The following is a 15676-nucleotide window of genomic DNA, read 5'->3' as shown; positions in this document are numbered from 1 at the left end:
ACACACATATATATATATATATATATATATATATATATATATAGCATATGCTTCTTTTAACACACTGAGACATTTAAATCTTAGATCTAGTTTAATTTTCTCATTAATGCAGATGTTTTAGATAAACTTGATTTTACATGGTAGTGGATATCTTACACATTTGAAAAAAATAACAAATATGTGAAGATTTTCATGTTGAACCATCCTTGTCTAAGCAATAAGTGTTTCTAATGATGGACCACGACTGGAAGCGGCCACATTTAACCAATAAAAATTAATCAAATGCTTCACCAGTTTTATTCTTTCCTGGATATGAAGCCAGCTTTGCAAACAATAGCTCTACATTTCGGGAAACACTTTCATTCACTTTTGTGCAGAGAGTCAAGTAAGAATATCAATGCCACGCTCATATCTGTATGCTATGGTAAATCTACAGCAAAGCAGTTGATCAGCTTTCCAAAGGTAACCTCTAAAGGTCCCTGCACCAAGTCAAAAAATGGTCCAGCACTTAACTTGGAATAAAATCATGACTTCTTGTTTTTACACTTCATTGGACAGGCAGATTTTTTCTTTACCCTTGGGCTGACGTCCCTGCTTCTGCTCTCAGTTCTAAGCTTAACCAGCTAGCTGCTGACTGTATAGTTCCATCTCCTCCCCTCAACTCTGCACGTACCAAGCGAATGCTGAACTATTCCTTAAAAGATCTCTATGGACTCTGTGGAAAAGTTGTTGGATAAGAGAAAATAAAAACATACTAAAAATATTTTTCTTCTTACACAAGACGATGCTGCTTGCCTACAGGCAGCTAGTACAAAGTTTGCTATCACATCAGCATGTTCACAGGATATTTACCAGAGACACTAGTATTGATTTTAGCCTTCCTTCTGTCGTAACATGTAAAAGCTAAATTGACCAACAAGCCAATTTCCCAAAGAGTCAATGGGATCCTTTCAGACAGTTTTTATGGCAGGTTTAACAGACAAACCTAAAACTAGTAAAATCAGATTCTCACTTTCATTGCAGCTTCTTTGTACTTAAATGTTGACATAGGACTGATTGGTAAACAGACAAATCCAAACTTGCCATGTATCCCTAATCCTCAGCAAAGAGTGCATCTGTCTCTTTAGTAAAGACACACACAATCTGACACAAACACGAACACAGTCTTACAAGACAAACAAAGTCTAAGATTACATAGAGAGAAAAATCTAATTTCACCTCGTGATATGAGTTTATAGAGAGGCACCAGCAGTGCTGCTTTAAAATTTCGTATTTAAAAATTTAGAATAAAAATGAACGTAAAGGATTTTGCATTATTAATTTTGCAACAAACTCAGTTCACATCTCATCTGCAGCTACATTATTGGATAGCAACCATACAGAGCGATGCCACACTGGTCGTTCTTGTTGCGTGCCATTCGGATGAAGCCCTTATCCCCGAATTTAGCTCCCCAGCTGGTTTAGAAAAACGAAAAAGAACAAAAAGAAAAAACATGACTGTAGGCATAGCAGAAGATTTATGGAGAAATTAATCATCAGTAAATGTAGCTGCCATGTATTAAAAACATTACCAAGAAAATCATCGATGTGTTTAAAGCAGAACAATCACAAAAATTGTACTTTTTTTCCCCTTAGTTTCAATAATGCTAATCACCTCTTATTAGTATATTTCGATGCATTGATATGAATAGAGGGGAATATTTATGGAAAAATCTATTTCTCTTCTAGAATGGTTACAAAAATTATGTTTTTCATGCATTATGTGATAACTAATGAAACTTCTCCATTACAGGCAAATCATTTTGTGAGACCAGACCAACTGTCTGGATTACTGGTAGCTAGAGAAGTTTGTGGAATTTTAAGTTAACCGCTGCACTCATGTCAGCAAAATTCCAAAAGTCTGAACAGCACGTAACAACTGCTTTTTGCTTATTGATAAATGTACTTTTCTGCACAGTTCAGACCTTCCTGTTTCACTTCTTGTTTGTCCTCCTGATTAGCCAGAGTGTGTGATAGAGGAAGAATAGCCTGTCTATTCTTCCTCATCACGTATTATATACACACACATCTGTGGGCCGGATGGGGTTTAAGGGAAGTTGGAGCAGTGAAAATGTCTCACCTGTTCTTTATCAGCCAGTAGTCGTTTCCGTTCAGAGTGCCGTAGCCCACAGCCAACACCCCGTGGTTCACGTCCTGGGAGCAGGATGGGTCATCATACACTCCTGAAATAAAATATAAAATACAAATTCATCTCATTATACTCATGTTGTTGTTGTTTTTTAATTGCACTTTATTCAAACATATGAGGAGGAATGAAAATTTGAGGTTATCTAATAAACACATGTAAAAAGAAAAACTCACCCAACCCCTTCAAGTTTTTAAAATTATTTTTGTACCTTTCTGTTTTGATTAGAAAAATGATAAAGATAGTCCGTGTAGCTGATGATGTGTGACTTTACCGCTCCTGTAGAAAGTAAATCTGGGCCGTGTGGCATCAATCGCGACTGAAATGGGTCCGATGGTGGCGATCGCCTCCTTCAGTGCCCCCTCGTCCCCTTCAGGCAGAAAGCTGTACCGGGAGCAGTTGGCGGCACGGTACTTGGGGTCGTAGCGGCACTGTTGTTGCTGAAGTTACAGGACAAAATGGGGTTGAAGGATCTGTTAGAGAAAACAATTTCTAAAAGTTTTTTGTGCTGCAATATGACAAAGTTGCCCTCAGGCAGACCTGAACTAGGCAAAAACAAAGTTAAAAATTAACTTGATTAGGTATAATCTTGTAATTAAAGTAAAGAATTAATATATTTTTTTCTGCACTCACAAAATGAAATTATTGTATTGTAACTGAAATAAATAAAAAATAATCATCAAAAATATTTTCAAATAATAAACTCCCTGAGTTTGTTGTAGTACTTCCTAGTGTATTGAAGGGGAAATTATGAGCAGCTACCACTGGGAATTTTGTGGGCATCTTAGCAAATATCTGGCACTTTTGGGTGATATTGTAACTGATTTCAGAATATGAGCTGACATAATTTATATGGGACTAGATGTTTCTCAAAAAAAACTTTGTCAAACAGACTCCCTTAACATTATGCTAGTTTGGATGATGTCCAAGTCTGAAAAATATCAACTCCTTTAGTCTCTTCAGAATTTTCCTGGAAGCTGAATGTCAGTGTCACATGACAGAAGAGACGATTTCACATCCCCAATAGAGTCTTTATTCATTTTTGGCTGAATTAAAACCACAATATCTTTGCGAAGGCTGGAACAGAAATGCCCTCCTCCTCCACACAAACAACAACGAACCAGATGAAGCCTGGAGGACAAACACGTTGTCCGCTCCGATTAATTTATTGTTGCTCCAAAGAGACATTAACAGCAGACCACAAACAAGTGAGAAGAGTGTTGCTGTCTCCAGCCTGAAGGGTCGGACTTAACTTGGTGCTGCTGTTCATACACCCACATTGTTGTCTCACACAGGAATCGCTTCAATGTAAACCCATGTTTGCATTGGATGCCCAAGATCTGTTCATCAAAAACGAGCACTGTAGTAGAATATGTAAACTTGGAAAGCAGCAAGCCAGAAAGAACAAAAATAATACTCTGTCCTCAATCAAGTGTGTGGAGAAAGCACAAAGATGAACAACATTACAGACAAGTTTTTCAAACCAAACAACATTAAAGCAGCATTTTTTAATCTAATGTTGCAGTTGCAACTTACTAGTCCATAGGTGCGAATGTGAGTGTGCTTGGTTGTCTGTAACTATGCATAGCCCTGTGATAGACAAGCAACCTGTCCAGGATGTACTCGCCTTAAGTTGGCTGGGATGGACTTCAGCTGCACCCTTATAGAGGACTAAGCCGTGTTAAGATGATGGATGGAAACTTGAACCTGTGATTTCGTCTCCATTTTAACAAAAAATATTACCCATCTAGTGCAAACCCTGACATTTCTAAATACAAAGTTAGAAGGAAAGGAATATAAGCAAAACAGAATGCAGAATCAGTGAGCAGTCCTAAAACAAGTCCACACTCAAACTCACATTGTGGGTCACAGGAGAAACTAAAAGGGCACTCAGAGACCATATTCTCCACCAGGGCCACTGCCCTATCTCTGCCTTTTAAAAAACGTTTTCTTTGTTAAGAAAGTCATTCGGATCTGCACCAAAATTTAATAGGCTTTCTCCTTGGCTACAGTCCATTTTTCTACTAAGTGTCACAAAATTTCATTTTATTTTCGGAATGAATAGTGTGTAACGTAGCCAAGAAGTAATGTCCATGAAAACTGAGGGAAGAATGGGCGTCATTCATGAACGCATTCGTAGAAAAGCGTTCGTAAGAACGGCTTTAAGAACTCCCAAGAGAAAAGTACGTTGGATTCACGAAGCGTTCTTGACAAGCCAAATCTGTTCTTAGGAGGGAGATGCGCTGGATTCAAGAACAGTCTCTACGAACACCCTCCCCTCTCATTAACATGACATTTACATTGTATTGACTTGTAAATGTAAAAGGTACACTCTCTAAACTTCCTTATAAGGCAGCAGCAAGAGCGTGTTTGAGACACGTGAGCACTGGAGTGCAGGTGAAACTCCGCCCACCAGAGTGATGGTCATTTCTGCAGATGACAGAGCTTCAAACAGCCAATAAAGTCTGACCTGAGACAGCTAAACTTTTATACTCAGAAAGGGTGTGTGTCGTAATAAAACACCCTCTGCCTCTGCTGCAGTGACAGGTAAAACTGCCCAGGCCATGTCCGCCTTGTCTCCCCGGTCAGCGCGCGCGTGCACACCGGGGCGTGTGCACGTGGCAGCGGTCCGCGTGGTGGATATTACGTGCGCACGTTGCAATAGTTATTGCGCGTGCACGTCGTAGTGGTCATTGCGCTTGTACCTCCAAACACGTTAATGTGACCAAGTGCAGCTTCAGATCGAAAATCTGATTTTGAGTTTAACTGGCACTGAACTATAAAACCATTGATCACTAAAATACACTTGAATAAATCTAGTTTTAAATTAAATAATTTGTGGTAATATTTGAATCATTTTAAGAAAGAAATTCAAATTTTTGGATCAGTTTTGACTGTAACAAAATTCTAAAAGAACAGATTTTTTCTGTGTAAGAGTCCTCCTGAGTGTTCTTAGAATTTGTTCTTACTTTTAAGAACAGGTCAGTTAAGAACACGTTCGTGAATGCCAAAAATCTTCTTAAAAAGGCTCTAAGAACAGATTTGTTCTTAAGAACGCTTCATGAACGAGGCCCAATGTTACCACAATGTTCACTTATTAGTGATATCCTTGGAACCTTCAGAACAAAAAAAATCCCATAAGAACAGTGCAAATTGTACCAATTTTATTTACTGATGAAGATCTTGTTCTACAAGGAAAAGCTGCAGAACAGTTACTTAATTATTCAGACTTCTTTCCATAAAGCTCTGCCTGTCCATAACCCCAACAACCCCTGTGCCATAGTTAAGCAGAAGCTGTAGCATTTAGTTTTTATGGGTACACTGCATCACAGATAGTGATAGTGTGCATAACAAAATGCTACATATGTTACATTTGCCCATTTATACCCCCATGCTTTTTCTCAACAACAGTTTGAGATTATTTGACCTCATCTGGTCAGTTGACTTTGGCCATTTGTTTAGAAAGCCCACATCAGCTCCTACACTGCTCCCTTAAATACCTCCTCACACCTGTTGTGAATCTTCTTACACACCTGAGGATGCTTGCTTAGTCAAAGCGGGAGGATTTCACTTTTGACTGTGAAACTGAGCTGTGTAAATTCTGGTTTCTTTTACTTTTTTGTATATTTCAAAGTGCTGCAATCCCAGTTTTGTCAAGAAACATAATGCACTTGGTTTAGGATGCAGATGCAAAAAGGTGTGCCGTACGACTGGCTGTTCCTGGTGTTGAAATACTCACACGTCCTGTGTAGGGGTATGAAGCGTCAGAGTCGATGCCCTGGTTGTCAATGACGTATTGGAAGGCTTTGTGCATTATGCCTCCGTTACAGCCGTGGTTGCCATATTTGCCGGAGCAGTCCACCAGATTTTGAGGACTGAGGTCCACCAACTTCCCTGTTGTCTTGGCCAACTGACCCTCCAGGGCCCCTGCAGCACTGAAGGCCCAGCAGGAGCCACAGGCACCCTAGATTACACAAAATCCAAAACAAACATATGCGTCATATTCTCAGTATTCTTTAAAATATCCATGTTGTTAGCTTTAAAGTCAGGCGAAGCACGTTTTCATTTTATCATACATATTGCAGTCTGACATTAAAGGTGTTCTTTATACTGCTATTGTTGTTAGACTTTTGACAATCCTTTCTTTCTCCATGCATTTTTAGAAGTAGGTAAAGCTGTACTAGAAACAACTGCTTTTTTTTCTGTATTACTACACTCATAATTAACCAATGCCACACTATTATTATGTCAAGCAAATACTGTGTGAACTATTCCAGTCCAACAGAGTTCCCACAGCCGCAGTATATCAAAATGGAAATTGTCCATTTGTCTCGTGTATCATTTTATACACATTTCCATGTTTGGCAGCACAACACGAGATTGTAAAGATGGAGCCAGCAGGGTCCAGCACAGTTTAAGAGGTTAAAGAACTGCACTGACTGTTTGAGAAAATGTTTTGTTTGTCAATTACGTTTAACATGTTGCACAGAATAGAAGGAATGCCAAAATCAATACTTGTATGTCTCTAGTTGAATGATACTCATCTGCACAACACAAGTTTGTAATAAGTTGGGTCTGAATTTCTCTCTTTCTCAGTAAACAATCTACAGATGGAGATTTTTCACTTCTTTTGCCAGGCAAATCTATTTAAGGAAAAATGCAAATTTACTTTCAAGGACAAGCTCTTACAACTCGGGTCTCACTAAGAAACTTGTTAATGACGTAATTTCCAAAAGTCGGATTTTAAAATGAGAACATTTATAACTAACTGTTGTGAGATGGCGAGTTAGCTTTTGAGGTTTGAATGCATTTGACACTGATGTCGCCAGTCCTCTGTGGAAAAGGGGATGTAATAGAAACATTATTGTGGTGACAACATCCTGTGAAAAACATGAACTGATTCAAAGAATAAGGAACAGGACGAAAGGTTGAAATGAAAGAACAATGACAGTGTTGACTCCACTACGACACGAGATGTTTCTGCTTCCACCACTAACACTAATTAATCCAGAGAAGGTTCGTATGTCGAGTTAACCGAAAGACTGACAGAACCCCAGCGAGTTTGTGCTCTTTTCTTTTACCTGCATCTTGACGCTTGTGACACAGCCCCTCTCTCTCCAGTCCATGCTGTCTGGAACGTCGACTCCTGACGCTCCTTTGAAGAGAGATGGCGCCCTCTGGATGTCAGTGGGAGGAGTGAGTGTGGCAAACGACTGCAAGATCTCCTCTTGTGTCTATAAGGAAGGAGGTAACAAGTATTAAAAAGATCAGCAACTGAGATCCATTTCAAGGGCCAGAAATTTACTAAGAATGCTATTAAAATAAAGCTATATTTATGTTGCTTTTTTTTGTAGAAAAGAAAGACGTGTGAAGTCAGACATTTCACTTTTAGTAATGAATGCTTCGATGTTGCTTTCTTGTGTTGTTTTTGCTCTTGCAATTCAATTTCTTGCTCTTAAATATTAAAAATACCTCGAATGACATTGTTTATTCTATTCTGAAAAGTGCTAAATGAATAATTCCCTTGAATAATTCCCATCATCCTAAACACATTTAACTTTGCAAACACGTCACATTTTTCAGTTAAGGCTTCACTGTTCAATGTTTTTATGGTATCAAAGGATCATGCGTCCATGTATTGTGTAATGAACCAACAGAGAAGTATCACCAACGGCTCCACCCAGCTCTACAGAACACTTTACCATCTTTCAGCTCAGTGTTTTGATTTTATGACTTCGATGTTTCGTGAAGTTTTGCGCCTCTCAAATGCAGCAATCACTTTGAGCCATTTATAGTGAAAAAACTATACAGTCCTACTGCTGATAGAAAATAAGAATGAATATTGTAATTTGATTCATTAAACAGTCATAAAAACAACCCCTAAGGAATGGAAGTATTGAACCAAGCCTTCGAGTTTACTTCAAGAACGCCATATGTTCTCCAGTGAACACGAAATAAAATTTAAATAAATGAATGAAGATTTGAATGTAATTTTAATGTACTTCTATCCAGGAATAAGTGTGTCATAATTATGAGGACTTTACTCGTGATGCTCCTCCTTTTAATGCGAAAAGGGGTAAAGAGCAATTGAAAAGATAACAGTCGCATTCAGTTTTATTATCGAAGATGTTCCATGAGATTATAAGTATATAAATAACTCCTACATCGGAATTTTATGAGCATTTCAATGCCCCAGATAAGATCTTTGGTACACAGAGTAAGGAAAATGAAGCCAACCAGGCAAACCAGTTTCATTATTATTATCATTTTTTAACAGTTTCACCTTCTGGTCTCTGAACTGTGCTAGCTAAGTCACAGCTCAGTTTGCTTCCACTTGAGTTCTTGATTTAAAAAAATCTCCAAAACAGACTGAGATGAGGCAGGTTAAAGGACACAGACCAGACACCACTTGGTTATCATTCCGGTATGTGCTTTAGTCATTCATTAATCTAGAGCCAGAATGAACTGTGGGAAGCTGACTACAAGTGTGGATAAAACACTCTAGTGAGCTTGATCGCTGGTCAAACTGAGAGCAGAAATCATCTCATTACTTTAGTTAAGCCTCAAAGGCCAGAGCCGAGAAACAACTGCTTCCCAGAAAATGTAAGTTGGAAGAGCCAAAGGGTGAGAAGATAAAACCCTGCGCTCAGCAGCAACATTGGCTCATTTACATTTTGCATGAGGTTAATTTGAAGTCATGGTAATTTATTTTCTCATTATATTATTTAGTTACAATGTTAACACATTCGTTACATCTAACAGGGTCTCCAGCTTCTCTCAACACCAAGTCTGTTGGTTCCTACTGAAGACAGACATTTTAAAAAAATGGGTCACAATTTCGCATTTTCTACTTTTTTTTAAAGAAGTGCTGAAATGTCACAAAGTAGCCTGGCACTGTTGTTTTCAAAGAATGTTACTTAAACAGAAGGAAAGAGCACATTTGTTAGGGGCTTCTTAAAGCCTCAAAACAAAGAACCTTTGGTGGCTTGGACCTTGTGCTTTCAGAGTAAAATACAAATATTAATAAAATAATAAAATAAAAATATTAAGGATTGTATGACCTATTCTTCTAGAGGTTAAATATCTGTGTGAAAGTGCAGAAAATTAATGTGTGCAGGTGGGCTGACAGGAGAGAGACACACTCCCAGGATTTTGGGCAGGAAGAGTTACACTCCTATGATAGATAAATAGAAGATGTTGTGCTTCTATCTCGTGGCAGAAAAACAGACTAACTATTCCGAACAGATAGAACTTACAAGTAGCAAAACAATGCGATACAAATTTATGAATATTGTCATCCCTGCTGTTAGGAGTGCTCCTTTCCTATAACCCGGCGTTGTGTGAGATTCTGTGCACTTCCTGAATAAAGAGACACTGACTTCAAGGTCCTCATTTTAAGAGTGCGATTCTTTTTCACACACAAAAGGCCAACTCTTAAGGTTTCAATTCAACAAGCAACTCCAAATCTAACCTCACTGACCCTGAAGCTAGTGGCAGACAACTAAAACAGAACCTTTAGGAGGCCTTGAGGGTTTAGTTGCCTACTACCTTGCCAGTAACAAATCACATGTAAAAACATCCGCAGCCACACTTATAAAAATTAGCTGTTCAGCTTCTAAATTCAGTCGAATTCTACTCCATCTAGTCTGTATTCAGCTAAGCTAAGCTCTCAATATCATCAAGCCTATGGTCAATAATAGATAAAAATGATAATCATAAATCAATAAAAGAGTCTCACCAGGTCTCCCATGTGGTTCATGGCCAATTCGTAGGTATGAAGCCCCATCGAGGCCTCAAGGTTGTGCTGGCTAATAAGCATCAGGTTCTTCTCCCACAAATCCCTGCGTTGGTCATCCTCCGCCTCAACACAAATACAGAGAGAAAAGTGCAAAAGGTCAATTTAAGTTATACCTTACAGAAATAGAAAATCCTTCCATATATATATATATATATATTTTTTTCTTAATTACATACATCATTTTTGTACTTCTTGTCGTGCGTCTTCTTCCACAGCTCCCAGTGGAGGTCCAGTCTGCTGTCAAACGTGGCTGCTGCCCCGACAAACAGGGAGATGAGCAGCAGGCTCCCCAACATCAGGCCTGCAAACACACAGAGACCCGGGCCACATGAGAAGACAGGATGTCATCTAAACTTTCACGAGACGGATGCTGGCAAAACAATCTGCGTGGTAGAGATCGCTTGGAGTCATAAACAGACAAATGGTTTTCACTTCAGAGAAACCACACACAAAAGCAACTTCTGTGAGACTGTGACATTAGATACGGCAAAATATTTTCAGAGCTGCATTGAATGTTGGCAGAAGAATCAGCAAAAGAAACAAAAACAAAGAAAGCAAAGATTAGTTTCTGAAAATATGAGCACAATTCAATTTATTGTTTGTTCACAAAAGACCTTGACACTGATTTCATGATTGTCAGAATTCAACATACTATCCGATGGGTTTGCTTATAGTCATCTCTGGATATATTCAACTGGATGTTTGCATTCTCACAAAAATGTTTATTGGATCCAGAATTAGCCACAAAGTTTTAAAGTTTTAAAACTATTAGCCATATTAACTGTGGATAACTAATTATGTATAATTAGGCAATCGTGTAGTTCAGTGTACAGGTCAGTTAGGTTAGCTGCCTTACAGCTAACAACTTAGCTAACTAGCTAATCCAGATAAATGCTTTAAAATTGCTACTCTGTTTCAGAGGTTTACCTTTCACTTGACTTCTGTTCACTTTTTAGGAATAACCTACAAAGCTGTGTCCAAGTTACTTGACAGAATCCAACGTTAAAACTCATAATTCTGGATAGTCAGGAGTATTACTAATGGATTCTCAGTGCTAGGCTATTCAGGTTTGGTTAGTTTGGTTATTACCTTTTCATGAGTCAGCAGAGAGGTGCCAAAGAATAAATACGGTAACAAATAAGAAGACAGAACAATAAAATACAGTCATAAGCGCTTTGAGTGCCTAGAAAAGCGCTATATAAATCTAATCCATTATTATTATTATTATTATATAGTCCCAGGCTGTTGTACAGTGCAGAAATCTACTGTACAGCACTCAGAGAGTTGACTTCATGAGGAACAAAACATTTTTTTAACTGCTGATGTAAGACAAGGAAGTGGTTTTCATAAATGGGCTGCAGGTGTTACCCCTGCAAGTCAGTTTAACAACAGATGAGCAGGAATAACAACACGTAGTCCTATTTCACTTCAGTTTTTAAAAGCACGAGGTTAAAATGTGGGACATGTGTAATTGTCTTTAGCAGGGTAATAAACAGGTGGGATTTTACACCAGGATGCAAGTATTTTACTTTTATGTTCACTTCTCTGTTTACACATACGGACATGTTAAAGAAATAGCTGGCATCACACTGAAAGGAGTAAAAAGTAAAACACATACCAGCACAAAATGAAAACAACCAGTAGGGCACAAAACTCAAGAATAGAGGGCACAGTTTCGCCCAGAACATCTTGTGCATTTTTTTTTTACTTTAGAGAGGACAATAAATATATACCTACTAAACTGCATGCACCGAGCTGTATAAACTGAAAAGTTTCTCAGGAAAGTGAATATGAAAAGTACTTGCATGTGTCTAGACATTTGGTTTTCAGCTGCAGGACAGAAGTTGAGATGAACTCCAATGGGAGATGCTGAGTTTTAAAAAGTTACTATTTCATACAAATATAGGTTTTTCCCACCATGAGTATATTAACTTTAGCAAAGACACAAGCGAGTCAAGCTGATTTGTTACCCTCATGTGATTTTCACAACATTTTGCAACAGTAGGAACGACAGTGTTATCAGATCCTAGCATGCGTTTTCTGTTGCCGTTGTTGACAAAACCCTGATAAAATGAGTTTTACAGTAATACAATGTTACATTTTAACAGGCAGCCCCGAGGATACAGCCCAGTACTTTATTTTCATCCCATGCCCTCAATCTAGTTTAACAGGCACATATATTTATCTGTTCAGAAATTATGCTACCAATATCTGTTGAATATTTATTAGATTAATTATTTGTTTTTAAAAAGATAATAACAATATTGAAAAAGTTGATTGTTATATTTATGACCCTTTAAATACCAAATATTAATTGTTTTTGCTTGAAAAACTACTTCAAAATTATCAAAATTTTGGAGGTATAATTTTCTTACAACTGACCGGTCAATTACCAGATGAAGCATAACAAGCTGAAAATGTGCTGTTTTTATTTAGCATTTATTTAGCAACAAAACAGTTTTTTTTTTTGTTTTTTTTTAGGAACAGTCAGGTCAGGTGCTCTGACTGAGGTGGTCCAAATATTCTGACAATGCACAACAGACTATTAAAAACTGTTGTTTCGACATATCTCACGAGCAACATAAGTATCACTTCCTCAAATTTTAAGCTGATTATTGGACATCAATCCCTAAATGACACAACTGTCACAAGACCAGAAGTGAAACTAATGAACAAACAAGAAGTACAGTGCATATCACCAGGCATCAACAACAGACAGACTTTGGTGCCAGAATTGACAGAACCAGCATTTATTTATGGAAGAAAGCAGCAGCCATGAAAGTCAGGTTAGTTAGGTTTCAGTTTCCATGTTCAGGATTCAGGTCTGCCATGGAAACACCTCACCTACTAGCGGATGATGAAGAAAGAAGTGCTGATTTTGTCCCTCTAACTGATGCACTATTTTATATGGCATTAGGTTATTCATAGTGAAGCATCAGCATGTCATCAGCAGCATGTTACTGTTGAAGCTGCTGCAGGTTGAGTTAAACTACAGTTTTCTGTGCAGGGAAAGCAGGTAAATCTGAGCACTTAAAACGATTAAAGGGAGAAGAAAACACAAAATTCTGACACAAAGCAGTTTGTGGACTTTTTCTCCAAGCCTTGATCTTTGGTAACATGTTGGGTTACTTGGACATTTACTGAAATGAAACCATGTAAAAAGTTTCAAGGGAAAATTATGTATTCAGTGGAGCGATCAGTGACTCTGAAATATGAGCTTTACCACACCCTGTTTTTGGAATACAGAAGCCAAAAAAAAAAAGCGTCAGTCTTTAACAAGGTGCTGTATTTTTCTAGCTTGTTATATAACCTATTGTTGGAAATTTTTTTAACTTAAACATAAATAAAGAAGGTAAATAAACAAAGAGATCAAGTACAAAGTAGAAAATTTCCTTCTGATTTGTAGTGCAGTGGAGGTATAAAGCAGCATAAAAAGCTCAAGAACAGTACTCAAGCAAATGTACTTAGTTACTTTCTAACACTGCTAAATTCATACTCTCAATCTTAAACGTTAGTGAAGGACTTCTCATCAGAATTTGAAACTGTAGACTTTCAGTGACTTTCAGTAGTGAGAGTTGGATTTCTAGCCAAGTAATGTTGAACTTGATCCAAAGACAAACACCTCAACTGGTTGTCTGGTCTATCTAATTACCAATTTCATAAATATTAATAAGAATATCATCTATATCATGCTATCGATAAAGGCTTTTAACAGGAATACTACACAAATCCCACAGCTTAACTACACTGCACAACCCTTTAAATTATTCTAATATTTTGAGGCTACATTGACAGTGTATTTCATGAATTTGATCGACCCTAAGTCATTGTTAACCAACATAGTCGTACTTCACCTTAGTAAAACAACGTTATAATAACATTACAGAGATTCTTTGGGGTGCGGATCAACACACCTGCGACCTGAAACAAAGGCAGCTCTTCGAACAACACAGAAACGAAAGTAAAAGCAAACTCACGATTAATTTATGTATCGACTCGTCTTACATGAGTTGATTTTGGTGTAAATGTGTTGATGAAAAGCGTTTTACTTGCCTTGATCAGTCATCGCGCCTTCCGCGTTCAACCTGGTCTGGCTAATGCTTTCCTGGTTTGGTATTTATGAAGAAAGTGTCACATGGTCTGTCGGACTTCTTCCTCTTAGGAAACAGAAAGCTGCATCACGTTCGTGCGTGTGGTAATTACCTCAAAAAGTGAAGAAAGAAAGAAAGAAAGAAAGAAAGAAAGAAAGAAAGAAAGAAAGAAAGCAAGCTGTTTATGTGTATTTTTAATAACATTAAAGCCTAGTAACTGGACTACTTGTAACATGATAATATAACACAGACAAGTTATCTTATTTTGCTTTTTTTAAAAACACACAACAACACAAAAATGTGATGGAAATGTTTTACACATGTCCCACTAATAGCCTCTAGAGGCAAGGATTTGAATTACATATCACAATGCAGGTGGAAACTGAGAAAAAAAAATCACTGACAGGAGCATTTACCATTCAGGACTGCACTCTTCATGGCAGCCAGTGAGAATATGAGACTATCTTTGTGTGGCATATGAGGCATCTCCTGACTTGCCCGGAGGCTGTGAGAAAAAGAAAATGGAAAACACTGCTCTTCTTCTCTGGGGAAAATGAATATAATGGCAATCTTCTCATTAGATTTTGGTATTTATTGCGCAGAACTCGGCATTTTGGTTTGATGGCGGTGGAATAGGAAAGGTCAAGGAGGTCACGAAAATGGGGAGCACTGCTCAAATGTTGGAAATCCAGTCTGTTGCTTTGTGGTTGTGGACTGAAGTGTAGGTCAAGAGGAATATTTGACCCGGTAGGAGTTCTAGTTGAAAGGTGAGGAGGTCACTTTGTGTACTTGCAGTCTATTGTTGAATGACTGATCGCAGAATAAAAGACTTCAACATTGAAGTTGTACTTTTTTTAAGCCATACTACTTGCTTTGTAAAGATTTGTGTAGTACGAAGTACACATACTACTGTATATTCTGTGCTGTATGACAGGTATAAACTTAATAGGATAGATAGATAGATAGATAGATAGATAGATAGATAGATAGATAGATAGATAGATAGATAGATAGATAGATAGATGATACAGTAGAACATTTGCAGTTGCCCACTGACTTCAAATTTACGAAGTACATAAATAAACCCTGCGGCGAAATTTTGTCAACAAACGATGCAACTTAGCAATGTCTCTCTGGTATTTTATTCAAGCATTGGCAGATGTCCTTATAAGCATGCAAAGGTCAGAGATCTCCACAGCAAACAGCAATATATTAAGACACTTTTTGTACTTGTTCTGGGGAGGAGGACCGTCCCACGTTATTAAGGTGGAGCATACTTAAACAATTTCCAGTCTAAATCTGACCTCTGTAATCAAACTCGGAATAGCAGGAATGTAAGGAAGTAAATGTGATTTTAAGGTCTAAATGCTGATCAGAGAATAGTCTCAGAATTAAGTTTAGTAGGTTTAGGTAAAACAACAACAACAAAAAACTGCATGGTCAGTAGTGTATGGACACAAGACCTCTGCTTTGTCCTGTGGTTTGTGACACTGAAAAGTTGGCAGCAGATCTCTTTGGGTCCTTTGGGTTGTAGGGTGAGATTTTTGTGGATTGAGCTTGGTCTGGCGCAGACTTGAACAGATTGAGATACGGGGTGTTTTG

General features: G+C 37.9%; 1 protein-coding gene across 1 annotated transcript; it reads right to left on the bottom strand.

Moving 5' to 3' along the window:
* Positions 1 to 72: 72 nt before the first annotated feature.
* Positions 73 to 14152, bottom strand: ctss2.1 (cathepsin S, ortholog2, tandem duplicate 1). Its single transcript, XM_022213159.2, has 8 exons — positions 14037 to 14152; positions 10160 to 10284; positions 9924 to 10046; positions 7267 to 7419; positions 5925 to 6149; positions 2460 to 2625; positions 2120 to 2222; positions 73 to 1455 (listed from the first exon to the last, which is right to left on the bottom strand). Exons 1-8 carry the CDS (start codon positions 14047 to 14049, stop codon positions 1356 to 1358), a joined length of 1008 nt encoding a protein of 335 aa, XP_022068851.2. The 5' UTR covers positions 14050 to 14152; the 3' UTR covers positions 73 to 1355.
* Positions 14153 to 15676: the final 1524 nt, after the last annotated feature.

The sequence above is a fragment of the Acanthochromis polyacanthus genome, chromosome 12 (assembly GCF_021347895.1).
Source record: "Acanthochromis polyacanthus isolate Apoly-LR-REF ecotype Palm Island chromosome 12, KAUST_Apoly_ChrSc, whole genome shotgun sequence".
NCBI lineage: Eukaryota > Metazoa > Chordata > Actinopteri > Pomacentridae > Acanthochromis > Acanthochromis polyacanthus.
This window is presented reverse-complemented; position numbering and strand designations above follow the sequence as displayed.